The 26,613-nt window shown below is 44.4% G+C and overlaps 1 protein-coding gene and 1 pseudogene across 1 annotated transcript; both read left to right on the forward strand.

Moving 5' to 3' along the window:
* Nucleotides 1-11,929: 11,929 nt before the first annotated feature.
* Nucleotides 11,930-16,359, forward strand: LOC125625308 (nicotinamide N-methyltransferase-like; annotated as a pseudogene).
* Nucleotides 16,360-21,335: 4,976 nt separating this feature from the next.
* On the forward strand, nt 21,336-24,773 carry LOC125625408 (nicotinamide N-methyltransferase-like). The gene is made up of 3 exons (XM_048827439.2): nt 21,336-21,504; nt 23,034-23,241; nt 23,806-24,773. Exons 1-3 carry the CDS (start codon nt 21,336-21,338, stop codon nt 24,239-24,241), a joined length of 813 nt encoding a protein of 270 aa, XP_048683396.1. The 3' UTR covers nt 24,242-24,773.
* Nucleotides 24,774-26,613: the final 1,840 nt, after the last annotated feature.

The raw sequence follows: 26,613 nt of genomic DNA on the forward strand, positions 1-26,613 counted from the left end.
AAAAAGCACAGTTGTCTCCATTTTTATTTTGGGGGGGCAAAGGGGCCTCAACAAAAGAACAGTCAGTCTCTTTTTCCAGAAAGACATTTATTAATGGAAATATTTACTTTTAAGAAACATTATCTATACTTTTTGGTGCAAATAAAAGGAGAGGACACTTGACTCTTACTCCATTTAGGAAAATTTAAAATACAGAAAGGACCAGTTTTCTACCACCAAACTTAGCAAATCACCTCATTTCTCTTTCCACTTAGTTTGCACCATTCAGTTGCCTTCTACAGAGCCTTGCATCTCTGCACAGTGAATTACATTTAGCAGGGGATAAAGTGGCATTTCATCTGTATTCATCTTTCCTTATAGTTCCTGTTATATGTTGGTAATAGGTGCTATCTAAATCAAAAGCATCATTGTTATTGTTGTAGATATTTCTTTGCACTTTAATATTTTACCTCCTGCAAAGATATTTTTAAGTCCATGCTCTATAATAAAACTCACCAAGATCAAGCTGGGCTTCACCTTTGACTTATGGGAAATCCTTCCCTATGACCTCCAACATGAAAAGCCCTGATGACCCTGGGCTATAGGAAAGCCACTGCCTCACAATAGACAAAAGGGCTGGATTGCTCCACTACTGCGTCTTTCGGGTTTTTTAGCCAGCTTTTAATTTAAGATGGGGAAAAAAATCAATCATTTGCCACATGGTGACTTCCCAGTGTCATCCTTCTTTCTGATCTCTTTCTTTATCCTACCCTCCCTGCGTCAGCGGCAGGGAGAGAGTCACGAATGACATGATAGACACAGATGCTGAGTACTCACAGATCTCCTTGAAGTTATGGGGACTGCAGATATGTAATGCCTCTGAAAATCAAGCTGCTTTCAGCTGCCCCTTCCGAATCAAGGGGGTGGGGTGATGGAGTTATGCATCACTTCGATGTGACTAAGATGAGATGCTGCACAGAGTTCAGATCCCTTAGCCTGTGCGGAGTCCCCCCCTTTAATGACAGATTTAATGCATTATCCTGGAATACTAACCAGAGAAATAAGTTCCATTCAACGCAGTGTAAATATCAAAACGCTGTTTCTATCAAGCAGAGAACCACTTAGGAGGAGAAGACAATAGAGCCCTAATGATACACTTCGGTTCAACTAAAAGTATTAGGGAAAATGGCAATCAGCTGATGTCTACAGCTGAGTTCTGAATAGAGCTGGAGAAGCAGAGAGATACAGGGAGAGTGTTCCAGGCAGCAGGAGCTGCAGAGGGGATGGGTCTGCATAGAAGTGGGGAAGGCCTGTTCCATAACACCACCAGGTTGGCACAGAGTCAGGTAATGGTGACACACTGTGTTGGGAGACGGAGAGCCAAGATGGAGAGGTCCCCCATGGCCCACTGAGATTTTGCAGCCACAAATACCATTGGGCCCCTCTTGTCTTTTTCAAATTCATTTTTATCCCCAACCCGCTTTGTGCAATTTCATGCAAATAGACTATCCTGACAAACACTGGAGCTGCTCTGCGGGACAAGACCAAAAACTGAGCCCAAGCCTGAGTTTCTAGCTCAGAGGTGGTTCCAATCTCTCCCAAAGTGAACGGGTGTTTTCATCTGATATTTCAGTTCAGTCCACTTTGGATCTGGATACCTTCTAGGGTACTTGGACCTCAGGCCTATTTCTATAACATGGTACACACTCAGGGAGCTGGGACTCCTGGGGTCTATTCCTGCCTATTCCAAAGGCTCACTGTGTGACCTTGGCCAATTCATTTTGCATCTCTCTAAAATGGGGACTGTATGTACTTACATCACAGCTAAGGTTTAATGTTCAACTAATTCATGTTGTAAGGTGCATTGAGATCTGGATTGAAAGGGGCGAGGAACTGGACTCCAGATGCGGCCTATAAACCTGTCATTTCAACTGCAGGTGGAATTCTTCCACAGTGCCCCCAACCTGATGTGTGAGGCTTTCCTGCATTGAGCATCTCCTTCCAGACCCATGCAAGACATTATCCTATGCTCCAGTGCATGAGAGATTATGCCTCTGGTGACATCTGACCTCATTTCCTAGTGAGTGCAGCAGTAAGTGAGGTTCAGTGATGTAAATACCTCTTGGAATCCCACAAGAGGATTGCAATGAAAGAGGTCACTCAGAAAACCTCACTGCTGATCTGATCTATTGCTCTGTGTTAATATCTCACCACACGGAAGGCATTAATGAGAAGACTCAGGAAACCAAAGGCAGCACGCAGTATCATGCAATATATCATGCAATCATGCAGTCTCACGGCAGGTTTGCATTTGCACACTCAGCATATTGTAATGCCTCATGCTAACACAGCAACTCTTTCCCCACCTCAAGTGTAGGTTCTATCTTGTGTGTAACCAGTAAGTTTCCACCACATGTGAGTGGCGTTGCATTTATACCCAGGGGAACTAGGTCTAACTCGTGGAAGACAAGACTATTCATGCCCACTGCACCATCTGCGTTGACAGCACACCCCTACGTCGCAAGCCCAGCATAGCGCTGGCCTGGGGAGTGTCGCTGCTCAGTTGTGGGGATCATGCCACAGCCATGTGACCTATGTGGTCCTGTGCTGAGAATATGGATGCCGGAGGCTTTTTGCAGAATCTCTCTGCTTCCTGCTCTAATAGGGCGGAGAAGGGGAACTGTGATGGCGGTGGGAAAATGGGCTTGGGACCTATGGATCACTGAGCCCATTAACTCCACCAACTGGAGCCGTGACCAGAGAGAAAAGGGCTTGTTGCACTCAGCTGCCTGGCAGCAGTAGCTCCGTTTCCCGCTGCTGTGTGACCCAGGCCTGACACAGCCAGTGCAGAATTAGCCAGTCTCTCACGGAAACCCATCCGTCTCTGAAATCCTTCCCCTAGCAGCATCGTGCTACCATTACCCTCTGGTGTTGGATTTGAGGCAGTGTCCCGTCTCGCATGGGAGTGGCTCAAGCAGGTTGCATTTGGGAATCCTGCTCCAGCAGCACGCACAATGGCAGGGGAAGGCAGTTTCCCCTGGTCCTTTACAGCAGCAGAGGGAGTGGCTGCACAGTCCACCAGTTCAGTGTGCAAATGGAGGCTTCCTTTTTTCCCCCCAGGACATGAGCATCTGTCCATCCACAGGGTGCAACAGGTGCCCTCAGTGGCTGAGCCAGTCCTGCTACTGAGAGCACATTGCCCTTTCAGGAGGACTCTATGCACCACAGTGCAGGGCTGGGATGGAAACAGCCAGCATCCAGTTCTTCAGTGGAAAGATTCTGCATTTCTCCGGGTCACATTTTCTTAAGGAGCCAGCAGCAGCCTCGATCAGGGCCCAGACTGGCAGCAGATCTGGCTCCCTGTGTACAGAGCTGCAGTGATTTTCTTTGGAGTTTTGGGGCTGGGAAAGGGAAATGCCCCCTTCCTTCACTGTGTCACGTGGAATCCTGCCCGCCTATAGTTTCACAAGCACAGTGCACTTTCGCCCTTGGAATGCTGGTGCTTTGCAGTGTTACCCGATTGAACGTCTGTAGGGAACCACAGAGAGCAAGACATGGTCGACTGGTCTGAGCACAGGACTGGGAGCCAGGAGGCACCCGAATGCCAGCCCTACTGTTGACTCTCTCTCTGTGGCTCTAGACAGGTCACTCACAGAGAGAGAGAATAGTCGGGCGATTTGCCACAATACAGAGGAAATCAGCAGCAGAACTGGCATTAGAACTCAGGTGCTCCTGGGCTCCCAGGCAGGTGCCTAGCTCTCTCTCCCTGCTTACAGAGTCTCCCAGAAATTAAGCCGCACACTTCCAGCAGCTCCCCACCTCTTAGGAACATTTCCCCCACCTGCAGCAAAATCGCAGCCTGTGACTGCCCCATTCTCAGTGATGGGGGGGTCCATACTCTGAGCAATGCTTTGGAAGAGCACTCCCTGAAGCTGGGCCTGGAGCATTGCACGAGTGCTGAAGGGGGAGTTGGAAGAACTGATTCAGTATGTTTGAAATTGAGTTTGCCTAATGCCCCCATCTGATGTAGTTACCTCTTCCCCCCCGGAGCTGCCTTTGAAGCTGGTCCCCCCTTGTCAGGAACAGTCCTGCAGAGCCTGAGCATATTCTCTTCTCTGGGGATGGGGGCAGGCGGGAGCTCTAAGTAAATTTCAAAGAGAATGTAATTGGAACCAGGAGTGGGGAGAATAAGGGGTTTATTGGGGAACACACAGTGCACAAGCACGAGCAGGCTTAAGTTAGTGATCACCTCCATCCAGTGGGCAGACACCAACTAAAGCCCAAACCACAATTTAACTGTCAGTTTTAATATTTGAACTCTGCTGCTGGCATTTCTACTTCAATGAGAATGGACCCTGTGCAGCATCGGAGGGGTGGACGGAGGTTGCATCCTGACCTGCTACGCAGCATTTCAATGGCTAGGTCCATGAATCCAATGCGAGTTTGAAAGTTCCCACTTTGGGGGGCCTGTGGATGCAGCACATCATCATGATGCTTATTCTGTCCAGTGCAGGTTGAAGGCATCACTGTGGGGCCCTAGGGCGTCCCATTGCGGAGCAGTCATGGCCATAGAGAGCCGGCAGCTCCTTCCAGTGGCTTTGGCTCCCCTTCTACTGCTCCCCAAGTCTGCTGAGGGTGGTGCCTTGCTTGTCTCCTGGCTGAAGGCCAGCGTAGGTGCAAAGAGCAGTGCTCACAGCCAGAGGGGCATGTGGCCATGCAAAGTGCTTCTGTGCTCTACACAGAGGATTAGCTGGAGCTGCCCCAAAATAGCATGAGTGGGTGATTCCCCACTGTTGTCTGCCAGAACGCTGCACCTAACTCACAGAGAAAGGCAGTTGCCCTTACCCAGCTGGCAAGCATTCCGGCTCGCGGGACAGGGACATCTTCCCCATGCCCAGTGCCCTAGCTCCACCTAGTGATGGCATCTTGGTGGCTCCTGGGCTGCCCAGAAATGCACAATGCAGTGAGGCAGGTGCCATCACCTCCCCCTGGATTTGTGCAAGGCACCGCTGGGGGGGGGGGCTGGGGGGGTTTGGGGGGGAGGGGGAGACTCTGCTCTACATCCAGTTGCAGGGAAAGCTGGAGGTGCATGAACATTTACACTGTGGGGCAGGTGCGAGGCCCCTTGCTGGGCGGGAAGTGCGTGTCGTCCCGCAGAGCAGATACCCCACGGTACCAGAGCATGCCTCCCCCACCAGGGAACCCCCTCTCTGGCCTTGTCTGTGCTGGGGTTTCAGCCACGGATGCAAAGCCCACGGTGTGGACACAGTTTGGTTTCATACCAGAGTGAGTGCAAATCTTGTACAGGCTAATGGTTTGTGTCAGTGCAGCTGCACTAGTGGCTGAAATTCCAGTGTAGACAAGGCCTAAGGGTAAGGGCGGAGGTTCAAGGCTACGACTCAATCTGCGGTCTCTCTTCTGGGAGACCGGTGCCGGTGGGTCTCATGACAAGGTACCCGTCCTCTTGGGAATTGCATTGAGATGGCCACCTCACCCCCCTTCCCTTTGGTTCCTTTTTCCTCAGGGTGCATCTATTTTAGGGACTTCTGTAACTCAGAGCAGAGCTAGACAACAAGGAGTAAAAAGATACATGTATTGTGCCTAGGTTCTGCTGCACACTTTTGGGATCATCCTGGGTGTTCCGGGGCTGAAAAGCGAGTAGCAGTTTTCCTAATGCAGAGGAGGTCTTCAGTGCCTGCTTTGGCTACTGTTTACTGCCAATATGGAAATAGACTATGTGTGGCAGACTCTATTCCCCTTTTCACCCGTGGATCAGTGTGGGAAGAGTTCACACGGTTTTGTTTGTGCTTTATCAGACCGGGGAATCTATTCCCAGCCCTGCCACTGACTTGTGAAGAAACTTGAGGAAGTCATTTCCCCCCTTTGTGCCTTCATTTTCCCATCTATAAGATAAAGATGCTGACAGTATTGGCCCCCATACCCCCTGGGTGTTGTGGGGCTTATTTAATGAATGTTTATAAAGTGCTGTGAGTTCCACTGACAAATTATGTTTGGTGTGAGTTTCACTGTAATCATCTGAGTCTGTTTGAATAGCAGGTCAGAACTGCTGTGCTCTTCACACTAAAAAGACGACAACCTAATTAAAAGTTTCACCTTTCAGATTTGCAAATTTTATTTTTTAGCTTCCTTTTTTGGTAGCTAGTTTTTACCAGCAGGACTCACCACACATGCTGTCTGTAAAGTGGCATTTATTAATCAAAGCCACCTTAGGATCTAACATAGAAATGATTAGCATGACTATGACATAGCAGCTCATCCACCCATCATTGCCAATGACAACTCTTAATTTTTTTAAAGGCCAATTATATATATATTGAGTTTGTAATGAACCTAGAATTGTTGGATCATTTTGGCACCTGCTGTAATTGCTCATAGGATGAGATATTTGAGACCAGTTCATCAGTTGCTAGGATTCTCTTTCAGTTTAACACGATCCTTTACTTCCCCTTAGTGGCGAGAAAAGAGAAAGCAGGATGAAAGCTGGATAGGATGTGTCAACAAGTGGCTAACCTACTTCCCCATCTTCATCTAATTCAGTGTAATCAGCTCTCCATGTGCCTACAGGAGGCAAGAAAGTCACATGCAGTGCCAAAGCCTGCAGTGGTCAGTGCTAGGAAGGCCTGATCCCTGCATAATGAGCTTTCACAGCAGATCAAGATTTCTTTATGAAGTAGGTCAAAGGGGCTATAAGGCAGAGCACTGGGCTAGGTGTTAGAATTCTGGGTGTCTAATCCCAGCTCTGCCCCTGCATCATTGTGTGCTCTTGGGGCAAGCCACCTCCCTTCTGTGCCTCACTTTCCTCACGTTGAGTGTTGTGATCAGGGCAGTGAAAACCCTGCCGATCCATTCACAGGGACTGACACCAGTGCTTAATTTACCTGGGCTACGTCTTTGGCTTGTCTATCCTGGTCTGTGACACAAACCCAGGTTTTGTGTGGCTCTTTGTTGGGGCAAACTATCACTAGAATGTGCTTTGGTTATTTGGTATCCAGAGTCACTCACAACTGCTCTGTAACAAAAAACAACCTAGAGCACAAAAAAGTACTGATGGAAAGAGCTGCACCGTGGAAGCAATTTGAAGTGCATAACTACAACAACTTTTATAGGTCTTAGATAACCTACGTACAAAAGAAACTACATATTCTTGAGCATCAACTAGTAGCACATTATCCGTGAACTATCTACACGTATACAGACATCTCTTTAGGAGAGCACTTTGCAGTAAAAAGTCTGGCTCGTTGTGGCCGTGCTTCAGACTTACCCTACTGCACAGGGCTGCTTAGAGGATTCGTTAGCTAGTATTTGTTACAGTGCTTTGAAGACGAGAAGCCCTTTATAAGTGCTATTAGTCTGTGAGATCTGACCCTCCCTCCCCTTTCTGCATAGTATCCACTTGGAATGCAATACAATACCACCAGCAAGCCTGGGATTAGCTCCTGCCTCTGCTACTGACTTGCTATGTGACCCTACCCAAGTCTCTTCCCTTCTGTATGCATCAGCCCAGCCCAGCTGCTAATAGGGATAGTGCATGGACCTCTCTTTGTAAAGCACCTTAAAAATCTATGGAGAAAAGCACAAGTGAAAAGTATTTTGATTATGATTTGCAGAGATGGTAAACAATTGTCCACTAAAGTGTTTTCTTGGTGGAAAAAATGGCTTTTCCTTTTCCATTTAAAAAAAAAATGGAATTGTTTGAGAAAGCTGTCAGGTTTTTTGAAAAGTTTTAGGTTTTCATGGGAAAAATGAAAACTGCATTTTTATTTTAGTTTCAAACTCAAAAACTTCAGTTGCTAAACAAAATTCCCAATTAAAACTTGAAAACTTTCAAACAAAAATTGTAATGAAAACTTTTTTAGTTGAAAATTTTCATGGGAATGAGAATTTCCAAACCTGCTCTAATTATATGGCAAATTCCCCTTCAGCCTCCTTGCAGAGAAAAGCATGAAAGTACTTTATTAAAATTGACTCAACTTCATTAAAATTCCCCCTTGCCGTTAAATTATTGAATGCACTTGCTTGAATCTGTTTAATAAGTCAATAACGATGCACTTTTTAATAGTGGTTAGAAAGCTGATGGATTGTAAATGCCAGCTCTACAAAAAAAAAAAATTCACATAGTAACAAAGCAATCAGTTACTGAGAAATCACAGGCATGGAGTTGTAATCCTAGGGATTGCCCTTAATTACAGCAACTTGTCCGGGGCAAGGGGGGAGGTGGGAGAGCTGCATGGCACAGGAGTCTGGTCATGGGATTAAAGCATCTTGCATTATAGAAAAACTATAACTGAACAGAGATTGACATGAAATAAAAAGTTTGAGCTGGGGCATCAACCATGGATGGAATGTAGAGAAACAGACAAGAGAAAAAAAAATCACTTAACACCTGCTAAACGGAAACGGTAACGTCTGTGTTTGCTCTGTATCAGTTACCCAGAGGAAGAAAATAGGTGCAGGTGAAATATCACAAGAAACGTGAACAGTCACCACTTCAGGAAGAGACTGTATTTTCTGTGCTTCTGCTGGAGGGAATGGAAAGGCGCCTGATAAATACTCAGACAACCATGGCACTGGGAGGTGGAAGAGATCTACTAGGTCTCATCTAGTCCAACCCCTGAGGGCCAGTGCAGGCTTATTTCCAGAGGGCATTCTCTAGATTCTGTGTATGGTATAGAGGGGGGGGATATAGGAGAGAGATTTAGATTTTGATTTTCATAAGGAGTTAGACTGCTCTGAAAAGTTCAACCTTACCTTTTAGGATATGGAGAAAATTCTGAGCAACATCCTAAATGCCCTGATTTATAGCTTATTCCAGGTGACATTAGCAGTAGATGTGCACTAAGAGACCAGACAGTTCCTGTATCTAAACTCAGCAGCTTAATTTGTTAGAAGACTTTGTTTCCCACTCCCTAGAGTTGTTCCTCTACAATACTTCAGACTCGCTCAAACTCTGTGAGTGTTTTGTTTTGTCTATGCCTATTTATTGGCTCCTAATCAATAGCCCTGGGATATTTTGGTAAGAAATCCTTATTGAAGCAGCAGCAGTAGGGTTCCTCCATGAACAAGAGGAATATGTGTATCTCTTTCCTGCTGTGTCATCATAGTCACCACCTCTACTGGTGCTCTGTGACAGGGTGCCCCGCCCACCGTTAGGACAGCGCCTCCATCTGGTCATTCTGGGGAATAGCTTGCAAGGTCAGTGCTCCTTCCCACGGTTGCACACTGTCTCTCCGACTCTCTCTCTGGATCTGTGGCCCCTTTCTTGCACCACGAGCTGATGCTGCCTCTTCATGACTTGGCCCTCGGGCCAGGTCACCAAATGGTTTCCCCTTCCGGCATTGGAAAGTCTCTTCCCACAAAACAGGCTCCAGCATTCTTCCTATTCACTGCTTCGTAGTTCCACTCCCTCAGTGACTGGCAGGGGAACCCAGGCCCGCCCACTACTCTGGGCCAACAATCAAGGTCTGTTCCCTCCTGGACCTTACTGCCTTTCCCTGAGCCCTGTTCTACCTTCCTGGCTTCTCCTCTTTGGGTCTACCAGCCCAAACACACCTCCCTTCTCCCAGGGAGTACCTGTAACCTTTCCCAGCTGTTCCTTTGCTGCCAATTTCCTGCCTTTATAATCACAGCCTAGCTCATTCCTCCTCAGCTGGGCTCCCTCATTCAATCAGGGGATTGCTTAGCCACCTGATTGCTCTCCACTATGGCCTGTTGCATCCATTAGCCCACTCCTCACTCTGCATTGACCCTTTCTGGGCGAGTGTGGGGTGATCACCCCATCACATACACCTGTTTAGTTTAGATGGGTAAAATTTTCAAAAGTGCCTAAGTGACCTAGAAGCCTGAGTTCCACTGAACGTCAATCAAGTTTCAAGAGTCGCAGACTTTATGGCCGGAAGGGACAACTATGAACATCTAGTTTGACCACCAGCGTCACAGAGGCCATAGAATTTCACTCAGCCGTTCCTGCAGTGGAAGGAATTATTCCGCTCTCCTACATAAGTGAAATATTACAGAGCCCAAGTGCTTTGGCTGAACTAAAGTTCAGGAGGTTATCAGTTATTGATTTATGTTTCCAGAAGGGTTCAATTCTTCTGGCCAAAGTCTAAGAGAAGCCCGATAGCAACAAGCTGATCGTGCAGCATTTTAGCCTGAACCTTAGCCTGTCAAGGGACCTCCATGACATGTGGATCAACAGACCGAACTGCACAGTCCCCCAAAATTTATGGCTACAAACATCCAACCACGAATCACCGCAGGGCAACATCTGACAAAACAAACTCAGCAACCAAAAGTTGCAAAGTAACAATTTATCTTTTCGATAGTGTATTTTTACACACACACACACACACACCCCAAAATTACAATTTCTTATTTTTTAAAAAAAGGGAAATTTCAAAGAAAATGAACTGTTTTCACAAAATATAGACTGCAACCAAACAGCATTTCTGACAATATTTTTTTCATTTAGAAACATTTGGTAAACCTTAATTGTAACCTCTCTTTGTAAAGTGGTTTGTGTTTGTTCTTATTGCTATTATTATGAGGCAAATTCCCTCCAAGCTCTCCTGAAGGAATGGATATATGAATCTATTGTTAAAAGACCCAGCTTCATTAGCACCCTCCACCCCATTCAGTTATTTGACTGTATTTTCTGATATCTATTTTTAATAAGTAAATGCAAAGCACTTTTTAATACTGTTTACAAAGCTGTTACATAACAAATGCCCGTAATACCAAATTACATTGTATTGGTCTATTACCACCAATCACTCTCTGCTCAGACATGCTGTAATCCTAGGCACTGTCCTTATTCACAGTCATTTGTAAATGGGATTGGGTGGCTCAGGGGACTGGTAATGGGATTAGTGTATTTTGCATATATACATTGATTAAAACTATAAGTCCAATAAAAAGTATGTTCTGGGGTACTGAGGAGTTGGTCCTGAATAAGAATGGACTTTATGCAGAAGAATTACACTTCCAGAAAACTTGCTAATTGAAAACACTGAATTATTTGTCATTGTTCTGTATTTGTTGCTGTATCAATGATATTAGATTGTAAGATCTTTGAGGGCAGGGACTGTGTATTATGCTGTTTCTATACAGCACCTAGCACAATGGGACCCGATTCTCCATTGGTTCGTAGGCACTGCTATAATATCATAAGTCAATCATAAATAATGACAAAGCGATACATGTAAACTCTCATCTAGTGAAACCCTAAGGAGCTGAGCAGGATGGTTTCCTGAGAGACATTGTCCGTGTCCCCTACCATGTTTTTGTTCAATATATATTTAGCCTGTTATTTTCAAAGCCATCTAGGATATAAAGACACAAGTACAGGGCAACTGTAAATTGTAAATCAGGTCTAGATGTGCAGCTCAGCAATACCCTCATGAAGATCCTTACCAAAGACAGCCCAGGCCCGAGATCCAATGATTCTTTTGTCCATGAACAGGATGTTCATTTTCTACATATCTTCCATGCAGTCTCATACTGTAACAATCCCTACTGCTTACACCAGTTTAGTGAAGACACCTTGCAGAGTCCCTGACATATGTCAGTGAGGGGTTGATTCATATTCATGCTGCAGCATGGTGTATGAGAGTCTAGTGCTGCTGACGTTGATCCCCAAACCCTCTCACTGTGCAGGTATCAACTTGTGCCCTCTGGAAGGGGAGAGGCTGGCATAATGCTATTAACTATTCACAGAACTTTATATCAGCTTCCAGCTTGGGATTCCTTTCGGGACCTGTAATCTGCCCTGGAGTTGTGAAAAACAAATGGGATTAAGAAAGAAAAGTTTAAGCAACAGCAAGTTGTACATCTAACGTTAAAGAGTGTAGGGGCTGAGTTCCACAGCGGCACTCTTCTTGCAGGGACATGAAAGTGTTAAAAGACAGAGGTCAGATGAGCTGTCCCTAGTGACATGCACTACTGTGGGCAGGAGACCCAGGGAAAACCAGCACATTGTCTGTGCAGACTTTGAGTGAGCACCATGGCTGAGTTCACCGGAGGAGATGACTACCAGGCAGAGTTTGATCCAAAGGCCTATCTCGGACATTATAAATTTGGGGAAGGCACCTGGGGAGAAGAATATCTGAACTTTGCCCTGAAACATTATTGTAAAACCTTCACTTCAGGTATGGCCTCTTGGTGGGATTAGGGATTTATCCCTGGCTTGTCTATCCTTGTCTGTGACATGCCACAGAGGGCAGAACCAGAGGCAATGGGTTCAAACTACAGCATAGCAGATTTAGATTAAATCTCAGGAAAACTTCAGAACAGTAGGGCAATGGAACAGACTGCCTGGGGAGGTTGTAGAAGGTCCTTCACTGGTGGTTTTCAAAAGGAGGCTGGATAGCTATCTGCCTTCAATGGTTTAGACACAACAAATCATGCATCTCGTACTTCTGGGGGAATTCTGTGCCAAAAAAATTAAAAATTCTGTATATTTTATTTTTCAAAATAATGCAGTGTAATTACACCAGTTTCAATTACTTTAGTAATTTATTTAAACTATAATACAGAAAAAAAAGTCACAATAACTATTCAGCATTTCCTAAATACATGAAAGTTAAGTTACAAATACTTGGTAAACAGTACCCTCCATTCCAGTTATAATCCTGGCTGGCTACTTTGGGAAATGCTTGGTTCTAACTGTCCTGACATTTTTTTGACTGCTTGACAAATGTTTTATTTGCCCTTAAAAATTCTTTTTTTTTTTTTAAAAAAATGGGTAAATAAAATTGCTCCTGAGCTGTAATCTAACCCCATTGTGACACAGGAAAAAGGGAGAAAGCACATAGATCTCCCTAGCTGACTGTCATTTATAATAAGGCTTCTTTACACCACTCTGGCAATGTAAAGGATCCTTAAAACTTTTATACCTATTTTATGCTCCTGGGAGAATTGACTAAGAATGGGAACAATTAACTAATAATAGGAACATTAACAACTACACAGGCAGGCTGCTGTATTTCTGCTCTGCCTCAGGGGACAGAGCCTGCCTCACAGCTAAATCTAAACAAAACAAAGCCCTACCCCTCCATGCCTGTGAGAGGGACAGAGTCTCTCTCCCTTATTCCCATGCATGCCCATACCCTTGGCGGTGATTAACATCTTCCCATGCATCCAAGCATCCATACCCCAGCCCCCTCAACCCAACGTGATTTAAGTCTCTGCCAGCTGCTCCAGGCATTCAACCAGATATGCCCTGGCTGCCAGATTTCTTTGCTTCCCCATTTTTCTGTGAGGGAGCAAAGAAATATGTGAACAATATGAATTCTGCACCTGCGCAGTGGTGCAGAATTTCTCGAGGAGTAATCTTGGCAGGGGGTTGGACTAGATGACCCTTGTGATCCCTTCTAACTCTATGATTCTATGAGTAACCAGGTTATTATCATGCCTCCTTTTGGCCTGGGTTGTGATGAAGTATCCTGTAATATGCATTAGTTATTTGGTTTCCATAGTCACTCCTAGCTGATGTGCAACAAACATGCTATGGCAGTTCATCAAGTCTCACCTTGCTGCACAGGGGGGCTGAGGACCCTTCAGCTAGCGTTTCTAGATAAAAAGCCCATTAGATAGGCTAAATGTTATTGTTCAGCCTTTGCAAGTACCACAGATTATCAAAAAGCTTTTCCCATCCTCCCCTTTCTGCAAGCATCCATGCAGTACGGCCTTGGACTGACACTCAGGACACCTGAGTTCTGTTCTCACGCCTGCCATTGACCTTCCCTTTGACCCCGGGCAAGTCACATCACCTCTCTGTGCCTCATTTGTAAAAGAGGGATAATGACATGAGTGTTCTGGTCCAAAGCGCTTGGAGCTGTATAAATGTAAAGCACTAGACAGAAAAGTTAGTTATTATTAATTATTATATAGCAAATTTCCCCTTAGCCTTCTCCTGGGAGTGGAAATGAGGTCTTTTATCAATAGCTCTAAATGTGTTCAAAATCACCCCTGCAGTTAAATTATTGAATATATTTGGTTGCATCCCTTTTTAAGAAGTTGATGTGATGCAAATTTCAATTCTGTTTACAAAGCTGTTTGATTCCAAGAGCCAGCTATACTGCATCATACTGTATTTTTTCTATTACTAACAATTACTGCAACCCCATAGACACATGGTATAATCCTGGGGACTGTCCTTAAATACGGTAACTTGTAGGGGGGAATTGCATGGCTCAGGGGGCTGGTAATGGAATTAGAGCATCTTGCATTTTGGAAACACTAAAGCTGAACAAAAATGTAAGTGCGACAAAAAGCACATACTACGGTATCAATCCATCATGAAAGGGACTGAATGTAGGAGTCTAGACAGAAGAAAATTACTAACACCTGCTAATTGGAAACATAAATGTTCGTCTTTGCTCTGTATCAATTCATTTATACATTGCAGAGGAGGAGTTTATGTGACGACACAAGGTGACGGTCAGTGGTGAATCAGGTCCATGGTGTGAAGCCCTGTAACAGCCGAGTAAATAATCATTACTGTGAATAGCTCCGCCTGATGTACAATAGTATTCTTACAGCTACAAAAAGAGCACTCATTCCGTATACATCTTCCGGGCAGCGTCAACATTGTCGTCTTCTATACTGCTGCCTGGGTTAGTTTAGATATGCAGGAGAGTATCTGATGTTAATTTCCATGTCCAGAAGCATTGAGGACTTGCAGCCAAAGCTTGGTAACGCTGAAGTCACTAGGCGTTTGGCCATTGTCTTCAATGGAAGCAAGATTTAGCTCTAGATGTATTAAAACTCAATCAACTAAGCTTAATTGAGATGAAGTTGCATTTAGTCTGGTTAAGATGCAATGAGCTCCAAGAATTCTGTATTCTGAACCAGGTGGGGTGAAAGGGGACACCCTGATTGATATTGGCAGTGGCCCCACTATCTACCAGTTCCTCTCTGCCTGCGAGTCCTTTAAGGAGATCATTGCTTCAGACTATACAGACCGGAACCGCCGGGAACTGGAGAAATGGCTGAAGAATGAGCCAGGAGCGTTTGACTGGACTCCAGTGGTGGAATACATGTGTGAGCTAGAGGGAAACAGGTACCGGGGCTGGAAAAAGCAGATTGCCTAAATCCCTTGTGTATTGCTTAGTTTGTCTATGCAGCATCATCTACTTATACTGATCAGCTGGAAGCTGCAACATAATCAATGGTGAATGTAGGAAGAAATTTGGGGGAGAAAATAAAGAGCAGGCAGAATGTGGTAGGAGTCTGTATAGAGTCCCCAGGAGGTCTCAGCATCCGAGACCTTGGAGAGAGCTATCAACTGGTGTTGGCATTTTTCCAGTATGAAATGCAGAGGGAAATGTGGCTGATGTAAATTCACCTGGTTGCAGATGTTTAAAAAATCCTAAATTCAGACAGTGGACGCGTGGGGGGAGGGAGGGAGGAGTCCACTGAAAAAGTAGCCAGAGTTCATGACTCTGTTAGCAAAAGTAGGTTGAGTTCTGAGCACAATGTGGTGGCAAGGACTTAATATTTCTGGGAATTCCAGCATATCTGAAAACCTGACCCAGGGGAAAGGGGACTAAAGACAAAGTTAACACAAGGTCCTACAAACAGACATCACTCTAGCAAATTATGTTTTCCTTCTAATACTCACACCTATGTCATACAAAGATACTGAAATTGCAGATAACCATTTGGAGTTCATCTTGTATTGTATATGTGTATGTCTCTCTAGGGGAAAGGAGGCTGAGAAAGAGATGAAGTTAAGGAAAACCATCAAACAGGTTCTAAAATGTGATGTCCACAAAAGCAACCCCATGCATCCAATCATCCTGCCTCCAGCTGACTGCCTGATCTCATCACTGTGCTTGGAAGCTGCTTGCAAAGATCTGAACACTTATCAACTTGCTCTGAAGAACATCAGCTCCCTGTTAAAGCCAGGAGGGCACTTGGTGCTGAGTGGAGCTTTGGCCTGCAGTTTCTACGTGGTTGGCCCCAAAAGGTTCTCGTGTTTGGTCCTGAGAGAGGAATTTCTGAGGGAAGTCCTCAGTGAAACTGGCTTCATCATTCAGGAGTTTGAGGTTCTCTGGAGGGATGATAATTTCATAGATGACAGCTCTGATTTCTCTGGGATGTTCTTCATTCTCGCTCAAAGGAGAAAATAATATAAATCCTTTAGGGAGTATGGGTAAAGGAACCCCCCCCCCCCCAAAGGAACAGAGATATGTAGCCTATGCGGCTAGCCTGCAAGCTTACTTTATTATGTAATCTGTCTCCCACTACCAGGTCCCCAAGGAAGGGTTTGAGTATGCTAGTTTAAGTAGCTTTTGTAAAGGGATGATTCCACCAGGGTCTATAGAACTGTGCTATTTCTTTGCGGCTCTGTGGTTTGGGGCTATGATAACTCTTTCCTTTATTTTAATAAAAATCTCTAAAGCCTGACTTTGTGCTCTGTGACCACGTCCTTGCCACATACTCCGAGGATCCGTACAAAGTATTAAATGTCTACATTCTCTAATTCTGTACCAGTTGCAACATGGGATTCCTTTGGGGACCTGTTACCTGCCCAGTAGTTGTGAAAAGCAAACGGGATTAAAATGAAGGTTTAAAATAATAGCAAGATGTATGCCTAAAGGTAAAGACTATAGGGCTGAGTTCCACAGTTGATCACAGTTTGCAGGCACATGAAAGCGTTAAAAAGCTGAATGATGCAATTTTTAACACTGTTTACAAACCTATTGGATTGCAAATGCCAGCTCTATTGCATCACCTTGTATTTTTTATTACTAACAATTACTTCAACCCCATAGACACATCGTGTAATCCTGGGGATTGTCTTTAAGGACAATAATTTGTAAGAGAAGATGGCAGGCTCTGGGGACTAGTAATGGAATTAGAGCGTCTTGCATTATGGAAACATTAAAAATGAATAGCAATATAAGTGCAATAAAAAGTACCTCCTGGGGTATTAATCCTGAATGAAAGGACTGAATGTAGGAGACTAGACAGGAGAAAATCACTAACACCTGGTAACTGGAAACATTAATATTTGTCTTTCCTCTGTATCAATTGCTTTACATATTGCAGAGGAACAGTTTATATGAGGTCATAAGGTGAAGGTCAATGGTGAATCTGGTCCATGGGGTGAAGCCCTGTTAATAATCTTTATTGAGGACTCCTCTGCCTGATGCATGCTGAGTACTTGTTCCGTATACTCGTGCTTGCAGTGTCTACACAGGTGCAGAGCAACTGTAAATCGAGTCCAAATGTGCAGCTCCCCAATACCCTCGTGAAGATCCTTACCAGAGACAGCTCTGCCTGAGATCCAATGAGATTCTTTAGTCCATGAACAGGACTCTCATTCAGTATATATCTTACACGCAGTGTCCGACACTGTCACAATCCCTACTGCTAACACAACTTAGAGAAGACACCTTGGAGAGTTTCTGACATGTCAACAATGGGTTGATTCACACTAATGCTGCAGCACGGTGCATGAGAGTTCACAAGCTGCTGAAGTTGATCTGTATGTGACTTTCTCTCTTCGCCCACACACTTAGAGCACCTCAGTCTGTAACAGGACTCTGGACTAATTGGAGAACCCTTCCCCTGTGCATGTAGCTGCTTGTCAGCTCTGGAAGGGCTGGGGCTGGCAGAGTGCTATTAACTGGTCACAGAACTCTGTATCAGCTTCAGCTTGCGATTCCCTTAGGGACCTGTAACCAGCCCTGTGGCTGGGAAAAGCAAACAGGCTTTTAAAGAAAAGGTTTTAAACAGCAAGATGCATATCTAAAGTTAAAGACGGTAGGGGCTGAGTTCCACAGCTACACTCATCTTGCAGGGATACAAACGCATTCAAAGGCAGAGTGATGCAATTAATACTGTTTACAAAGGTTTCGGAGGGCAAATGCCAGCTATATTGCATCACTGTGTATTTTTTATTACTAACATTTGCTGCAAGCCCATAAACACACAGTGTAAACCTAAGGATTGTTGTTAAATACAGTAACATGTTACAGAGGATTGCATGGCTCAGGGGACTAGTTCATGGAATTAGAGCATCGTGCATTATGGAAACTAAAACTGAATTGAAATGTAAGTGCAATAAAAAGTACCTCATGAGGTATGAATCCTCAATGGAAAGGGACTGAATGTAGGAGGCTAGACAGAAGAAAATAACTAATACGTGCGAATTGGAAACATTAATATATGTCGGCTCTGTCTCAATTAATTGATACATTGCAGAGGAAGACTTTATATGGTGCCACAAGGTGAAGGTCAGGGCTGAATCTGGTCTGTGGTGTGAAGCTCTGTAACATCCTAGTAAATAATCGTTATTGAGGACACCTCTGCCTGATGTACAGTAGTAGGCATACTTCTGTAAAAAGAGTACTTGTTCCATACGTATCTTCCATTCAGTGTCTACACAGGTGCAGGGAAACTGTAAATCAGGTCCAAAGGCTGGCCGGGCACTAATAACAATTCACACAAATCTGTATCAGGTGCAGCTTGGGATTCCTTTCGGGACCTGCAACCTGCCCTGTGGTTGTGATAAGGAGATGGGATTTAAAAGAAGGTTTTAAACACCAGCAAGCTTTATGTCTGAGAGTAAATATGGTAGGGCTGCTTTCCGTAGCTGCTTGCAGGGATATAAAAGTGTTAAAAAACAGAGTGATGCAATTTTTAACACTGGTTTACAAAGCTTTTCGATTACAAATGCCATCTATGTTGCATCACATTGTATTTTTTATTACTAATAATTACTGCAACCCCATGGACACATAGGGCATGTCTACACAGGGATAAAAGACATATGTCACAGTTGTGGCTGGCTTACCTCAGCTGACTCAGGCTTGCAGAGCATGGGCTGCAGGGCTAAAAATCACTGGGTAGACATTTGGGCTTGAGCTGAACCCTGGGCTTTGGGACCCTTCTCCTTTGCATGGCTCCAGATCTTGGGCGCCAAGCTAAGTCTGAGCATTTACACAGAGATTTTTCAGCCCCAAAACCTTAGTCCCGCAAGCCTGAGTCAGCTGCAGGTTTTTTATCCCTCTGTAGACTCAGCCATTGTGTAACCCTATAGATTGTTCTTAAGTACAGTAACTTGTAACTGGGAATTGCAGGGCTCAGGGGACTGGTCATGGAATTAGAGCATCTTACAATTACGGAAAAACTAAAACTGAATAGGTATATAAATGCAATACAAAGTACGTGCTGGGGGATGAATGCTGAATGAAATGGGACTGAATGCAGAAGACTAGAGAGGAGAAAATGACACTTGCTAATTGGAAACATTCATGTCTGTCTTTGCTCTGTATTAATTACTTTATATATTGCAGAGGAAGAGTTTATACAATGACACAAGGTACAGGTCCCTGGTGTGGAGCCCGAGTAACTAATCTATATTGAGGACACCTTTGCCTGATGTACAAGAATATTCTTACTTCTGCAAAGAGAGTACTCATGCTGTAGATATCTTCCATGAGGTGTCTACTCAGGTCCAGAGAAACTGTAAATTGGGTCCAAATGTGCAGCTCAGCAATACCCTCATGAAGATCCTTACCCAAGACAGCTCTGCCTGAGATCCAGTGAGATTCTTTAGTCCATGAACAGGTTGCTCATTCTGTATACATTTTACATGTAGTGTCACAATCCCTACTGCTTACACCAGTTTAGTGAAGACACCTTGCAGACATATGTCAACAATGGGTTTCTCCACACGAATGCTGCAGGATGGTGTATGAGAGGTCACAAACTACTGAAGTTGATTTGTACGTGACTTTCCTTTTTCTCTTCCTTTCCCCCCACACTAGAACACTGAAGTCTGTGACACAAACCTAGCCTAATCTCAGAACCCTCCCCCTGTGCATGTATCTGCTGGTGAGCTCTGGAAGGGGTAAGGCTGGCATAGTGCTGCTAACTGGTCACAGAACTCTGTATCAGCTGCAGCTTGGATTCCTTTAGGGACCTGTAACCAGCCCTGGATTTGAACAAAGCAAATGGGATAAAAAGGAGGTTTAAAACAATAACAAGCTGTACATCTATAGTTAAAGACAGTAGGGCTGAATTCCCCAGCTGATCTCAGCTTGCGGGGCTATGAAAGCCTTAAAAGGTAGAGTGCTGCAATTTTTAATGCTGTGCGTTAAGCCATTGCAATACAAATGCCAGCTGTATGGCATCATGTGTTTTTTATTATTTATTATTCCCAATTACTGCAGCCCCATAGACACAGAGTGCAATCCTAAGTATTGCCCTTAAGTACAGTAACTTGTAATGTGGGATTGCATGGTTTAGGGGACTGGTTAGAACATCTTGCAATATGAAAACAATAAAAAGAAATATAGATGCAATAAAAAGTACATGCTGGAGTATGAATCCTGAATGAAACAGGACTGAAATCAGGAGACTAGACAGGAGGAAATCGCTGGTAACATAAGTCTTTGCTCTGCATTAATTATTTTATATATTGCAGAGGAAGAGTGTATATGAGGACACAAGATGGTCAGTGGTGAATCAGGTCCTAGTAAATAATCTCTACAGAGGACACCTTTGCCTGATGTATGAGAGTATTCTTACTTTCACAAACAGAGAACTCATTCCACATAGATCTTCTATGCAATATATACAGGTCCCGGGCAACTGTAAATCAGGGCCAAACCTGCAGCTCAGCAATCCTCCAATGAAGGTCCTTACTAGAGATTGCTCTGCCTGAGATCCAGCAGAATTTTTTAGTCCATGAACATGTTGTTCATTCAGTAGATATCTCACACTGTCACAATCCCTGCTGCTTACACCAGTTTAGTGAAGACACCTTGCAGAGTTTCTGACATATGTCAATGAGGGGTTGAGTCATATTAATGCTGCAGCATGAGTTATGATAGTCTATGTGCTTCTGAAGTTGATCTTTTCATGATTCTCCTTTCTCTCTTCACCCATAGACTTGAGCATTGAAGTTGGTGACAGACCCTCACCTAATCTCAGGACCCTCCCACTGCCCACGAACACAATTTGTGAGCTCTGGAAGGGGTGAGGCCGGCATGGCGACATGACCTATTCACAGAACGCTGTACCTGCTGCAGCTTGGGATTCCTTTAGGGCCCTGTAACTTGCTCAGTAGGTGTGGAAAGGAAATGGGATTAAAAAGGTATAAAAGAACAGAAAGTAGTACGTCTAAAGGTAAACACCATTGGGCTGCGGTTCACGGTTGCTCTCAGGTTTCAGGCCCAAGAAAGCGTTAAAAGGCAGAGTGATGCAATTTTTCAATACTGTTTACAAAGCTGCTGGAAAGAGTTAAAAGGCCGAGTTCAGATTCTGAATGATCAGGAGCAGCTGGCTGTGCACAGGAATCCTAGGGAAAAGCAACGCATTGTATGTGCAGATTCAGAGGGAGCATCATGACTGAGTTCACCGGAGGCGATGTTTACCAGGCAGAATTTGACCCAAAGGCCTTCCTGGAATATTTTAAGTTTGGGGAAGACACCTGGAGAGATGACTTTCTTATCTTCATCCTGAAACAATACTGTAAAACCTTCACTTCAGGTATGGCCTGTAGGTGGGATTTGGGACTCATCCCTGCTCATCTATCCCTGTCTGTGACATCAGAAACCAAGTTATTATCATGCCTCCCTTTGGCCTGGGTTGTGGTGAAGTATCCTGTAATATGCATTAGTTATTTGGTTTCCACAGTCACCCCTAGCCGATGTGCAACAAACATGCTATGGCAGTTCATCAAGTCTCACCTTGCTGCACAGGGGGGCTGAGGACCCTTCAGCTAGCGTTTCTAGATAAAAAGCCCATTAAATAGGCTAAATATTATTGTTCAGCCTTTGCAAGTACCACAGATTATCAGAAAGCTTTTCCCATCCTCCCCTTTCTGCAAGCTTCTATGCAGTACAGCCTTGGACTAACACTCAGGACACCTGAGTTCTGTTCTCAAGCCTGCCATTGACCTTTCCTTTGACCCCGGGCAAGTCACATCACCTCTCTGTGCCTCATTTGTAAAAGAGGGATAATGACATGAGTGTTCTGTTCCAAAGCGCTTGGAGCTGTATAAATGTAAAGCACTAGACAGAAAAGTTAGTTATTATTAATTATTATATAGCAAATTTCCCTTTAGCCTTCTCCTGGGAGTGGAAATGAGGTCTTTTATCAATAGCTCTAAATGTGTTCAAAATCACCCCTGCAGTAAAATTATTGAATATACTTGCTTGCATCCCTTATTAGGAAGTAGATGTGATGCAAATTTTAATACTGTTTACAAAGCTGTTGGATTGCAAATGTCAGCTATAATGCATCGCATTGTACATTTTCTATTTCTAACAAATACTGTAACCCCATAGACACATCATGTAAGCCTGGGGATTGTCCTTAAGTAAAAAGTAACTTCTAAGTTTGGTATTGCATGGCTCAGGGGACTGGTAATAGAATTAGAGCATCTTGCATGACAGAGAAACTAAAACTGAACAAAAATGTAAGTGCGACAAAAAGCACATACTACGGTATCAATCCACCATGGAAAGGGACTGAATGCAGGAGTCTAAACAGAAGAAAATTACTAACACCTGCTAATTGGAAACATAGATGTTCATCTTTGCTCTGTATCAATTCATTTATACATTGCAGAGGAGGAGTTTATGTGACGACACAAGGTGACGGTCAGTGGTGAATCAGGTCCATGGTGTGAAGCCCTGTAACAGCCGAGTAAATAATCATTACTGTGAATAGCTCCGCCTGATGTACAATAGTATTCTTACAGCTACAAAAAGAGCACTCATTCCGTATACATCTTCCGGGCAGCGTCAACATTGTCGTCTTCTATACTGCTGCCTGGGTTAGTTTAGATATGCAGGAGAGTATCTGATGTTAATTTCCATGTCAAGAAGCATTGAGGACTTGCAGCCAAAGCTTGGTAACGCTGAAGTCACTAGGCGTTTGGCCATTGTCTTCAATGGAAGCAAGATTTAGCTCTAGATGTATTAAAACTCAATCAACTAAGCTTAATTGAGATGAAGTTGCATTTAGTCTGGTTAAGATGCAATGAGCTCCAAGAATTCTGTATTCTGAACCAGGTGGGGTGAAAGGGGACACCCTGATTGATATTGGCAGTGGCCCCACTATCTACCAGCTCCTCTCTGCCTGCGAGTCCTTTAAGGAGATCATTGCTTCAGACTATACAGACCGGAACCACTGGGAACTGGAGAAATGGCTGAAGAATGAGCCAGGAGCGTTTGACTGGACTCCAGTGGTGGAATACGTGTGTGAGCTAGAGGGAAACAGGTACCGGGGCTGGAAAAAGCAGATTGCCTAAATCCCTTGTGTATTGCTTAGTTTGTCTATGAAGCAACATCTACTTATGCTGATCAGCAATATAATCAGTGGTGAATACAGGCAGAATTTCTGGGGAGAAAATAGAAACCTGGGGGAATGTGGTTTTTAGTCATGATAGAATCTGTATAGGATCCCCTGTGGTTCTCAGTATTAGAGACCTTGGAGACAGTTATCAACTGGTAAAGTGTTGTTGAAGTAAATTCACCTGTTTGCATATTTTCTTACAAAATCACAATTTAATCGGGGGTCCCCTGAAAAAGTAGCCAGAGTTCATGACCCTGTTAGCAAACTGGGATGAGTTCTGAGCAAAATGTGGTGGCTTTCTGGCATGTCTTAAAACTGACCCAGAGAAGAAGGAACTAAAGATAGTTAACACAAGGTCCTACAAATAGACATGATTCTAGCAAACAATGTTTTCCTCCTAATATTCACATCTATATCATAGAAAGACACTGAAATTGCAGATAACCCTTGGGAGTTCATCTTGTATTGTATATGTGTATATCTCTGTAGGGAGAAGAAGACTGAGAAAGAGACAAAATTAAGGAAAACCATCAAACAGGTTCTAAAATGTGATGTCCACAAAAGCAACCCCATGGATCCAATCATCTTGCCTCCAGCTGACTGTCTGATCTCATCACTGTGCTTGGAAGCTGCTTGCAAAGATCTGAACACTTACCGCAATGCTCTGAAGAACATCAGCTCCCTGTTAAAGCCAGGAGGGCACTTGGTGCTGAGTGGAGATTTGGGCTGCAGTTTCTTCATGGTTGGCCCCAAAAGGTTCTCGTGTTTGGTCCTGAGAGAGGAATTTCTGAGGGAAGTCCTCAGTGAAACTGGCTTCATCATTCAGGAGTTTGAGATTCTCTTCAGGGATGATAATTTCATTGATGACAGCTCTGATTTCTCTGGGATGTACTTCATTCTCGCTCGCAAAGAGGAAGCAATATAAATTCTTTGGGGAGTACGGGTAAAGAAAACCCTCCCCGAAGGAACAGAGCTTAATATTACTAATAAACATAACAATGAAATCAATGCAGTATTTTCTCCAGCAATGTTAAATACATTAACCCTTTGTTGTGAAATACACAATGCCCATGACAAATACAGGAGAATATAAGCAGCTAAATTGTTGCTGCAGGATGAACTCAACTGAGGAAATGCTTCTCTGCAGGATGAGTTCCAACAGACAATTTTGGTCGCTATTTTTTTAAAAATTTTTTGCAATTTTTGAATAATTTTTATCCAAGTTCTGCTAGGTTGTTGGCATTTGCCAAAGAAAAGCTCCAATGAGCTACATAGTCAGAGGAATGGTTTTGTTTCTGTAAACGTACTTAGCACCTTATATTACTTTGATTGATGCTCTTCTTGTGTTAGTGAAATGCCATGTTACTCCTTGAAATCTTCTGTTTTACGGTATGAAAAATGTGTATTTTTTGTGTGAAAAAACTGGCCTCATTAAATATTCCCAGTGAGGATATTGAGATGGATTTGCTCTATTCGAACCCTATCCAATGTGCATAGCTTTCCATTGCTTTAATGAACATGGGCTCATGGGCTCTCATCTTAATTTTTTGTCCGCTAGTTCAGGTTTCAGGTTTCTCCGGAAATGCAATTTTCAATGGAATTAGACAAGTCGGGCTTGGTCCTCTGGTCCAGTCAGTCTGTGTTCAGGCAGCACCTAACTGAGGTGAGGAGATGAATGTGGCTTTGTGCCTCCTTCTCTTCCCCCACTCCTTTACCTCCTGAACCTTTAGCTAACTGGCAGCCAGTTCAGCTCTTTGCAAAAGTTAGAGCAGCTGAAGGGCTACTCCAAATTGCACTGGCTAGTAAGAGCCTGCAAAGGGCTGTTCTAGTGGCCAAGGATCATGGAACCCAGAGATACTCTGGTCATGACCCCCACCACAGGCCAGTCTCTGCCACATGTATCATCCATACTATTTTATCAGCAGAGCACAATGCAGCTGTAATATTATATATAATTCTGTAATGTTCTGTGGGCCTGGAGCCTACGCTGTTGGATATTCCCCAGGTTCTATGCTCCCCAGTTTCTCACGGCTGCTCTCCAAAGTGGGACGCCACTGGCTGGACTGGTCAGATAGGTCAGAATTCCAGATAAGAATCTGGACGGATGCAGGTCTGGGGCTGAGAGGGGCATCCAGAACTTCTGGCTCAAGCACCTGGTCTTGTCGGATCTCCTCAGAGATGCGCCTGAGCTGTCAAGCTCGATTCCAGGTCAAGAAAGTCAATTCCCTTCTCTGTTCCTGAGAGGATGTGTGCAAAATGCTGGTGGCGGGGCTATACTCAGACCACAAGTTCCTTTGGCGGGGTCTGGAGGCAAGCCAATCTGCAGGCTCAAAAAAGCCCTGAGAACTTGCTTCTTTTTTCCATAGGGCATATCTGCACCTGAAGCGCTACCGTGGGACAGTGCCGCTCTAGCGTTGGAGACACTTACTCGAGTGACGGAAGGGGTTTTCCCATTGCTAGAGTGACTCCACCCCCTCAAGAGGCAGTAGCTAGTTCGATAGAAAAATTCTTCCATCGACCTCGCTGCATCTTCGGTGGGGTTAGGTCAACCTAACTATGGCGCACAACGTGTACAATTTTTCACAACCCTGAGCAACGTAGCAAGGCCAACCTGGGTTTTAGGTGTAGACCAGGCCTTGGAAGCCACCAGCATGGTTCTGACAACAAAAATTACTACATGGCCCCGGGAGAGGGGACAGAAGCCTGAGCCTAAGCCCTGGCATCAGCCCTGGGTAGAGGGGTTTGGGCTCCAGTTTCAGCCCCAGACTCCAGCAAGTCTAACGCCAGCCCTGGCAACCCCATTAAAATTGGGTCATGACCCACTTTGGGGTCCTGACCCACAGTTTGAGAACCGCCGCCCTAGCATGTTGCTAGGACCCATTGACAGAACATGCAGGTTGTATCTAATCTGTCGTTTGACTTGCTACCTTGAAATCTAATGTGATTTTTTTTAAAAAAATGGCAGAAAAAACAAAAAGAGCAAAGTGCCAGTCTGAACAGCTGAGATCAATAGCCTCTGTGCCTTTGCTATTGGCAGGGCCACGAACCTGTTCAGAGGCAGACTCCTGATGCTGGGTCAGTTCAGACAGAGTTCAGATTCCTCGCTCTGACTGTGGGTGGGAGGTCATAGGGAGAACCAGAGCAGAATCTAAGCTGTCACCACTCATAACACCAACTGAGCTGAGATTGCTTAGAAGATTTAAAGGGGCAAAGCCCCAGGCCACTGAAATTAGTGGGAGTTTGGCTATTGCCCTGAATGGAAGCAGGGCGTGATTTTAACAGAAAAAAAAATGCATT

Source organism: Caretta caretta, chromosome 22 (genome assembly GCF_965140235.1).
Source record: "Caretta caretta isolate rCarCar2 chromosome 22, rCarCar1.hap1, whole genome shotgun sequence".
Classification (NCBI taxonomy): domain Eukaryota; kingdom Metazoa; phylum Chordata; order Testudines; family Cheloniidae; genus Caretta; species Caretta caretta.

Excerpts from the sequence above, each read along its gene's own strand:
- LOC125625408 (XM_048827439.2), top strand. The coding sequence starts at position 21,336 with ATGTGCAGATTCAGAGGGAGCATCATGACTGAGTTCACCGGAGGCGAT. Across the intron at positions 21,505-23,033 it reads CTGTAAAACCTTCACTTCAG|GTGGGGTGAAAGGGGACACC; the intron begins GTATGGCCTGTA and ends ATTCTGAACCAG. Across the intron at positions 23,242-23,805 it reads TGTGAGCTAGAGGGAAACAG|GGAGAAGAAGACTGAGAAAG; the intron begins GTACCGGGGCTG and ends ATATCTCTGTAG.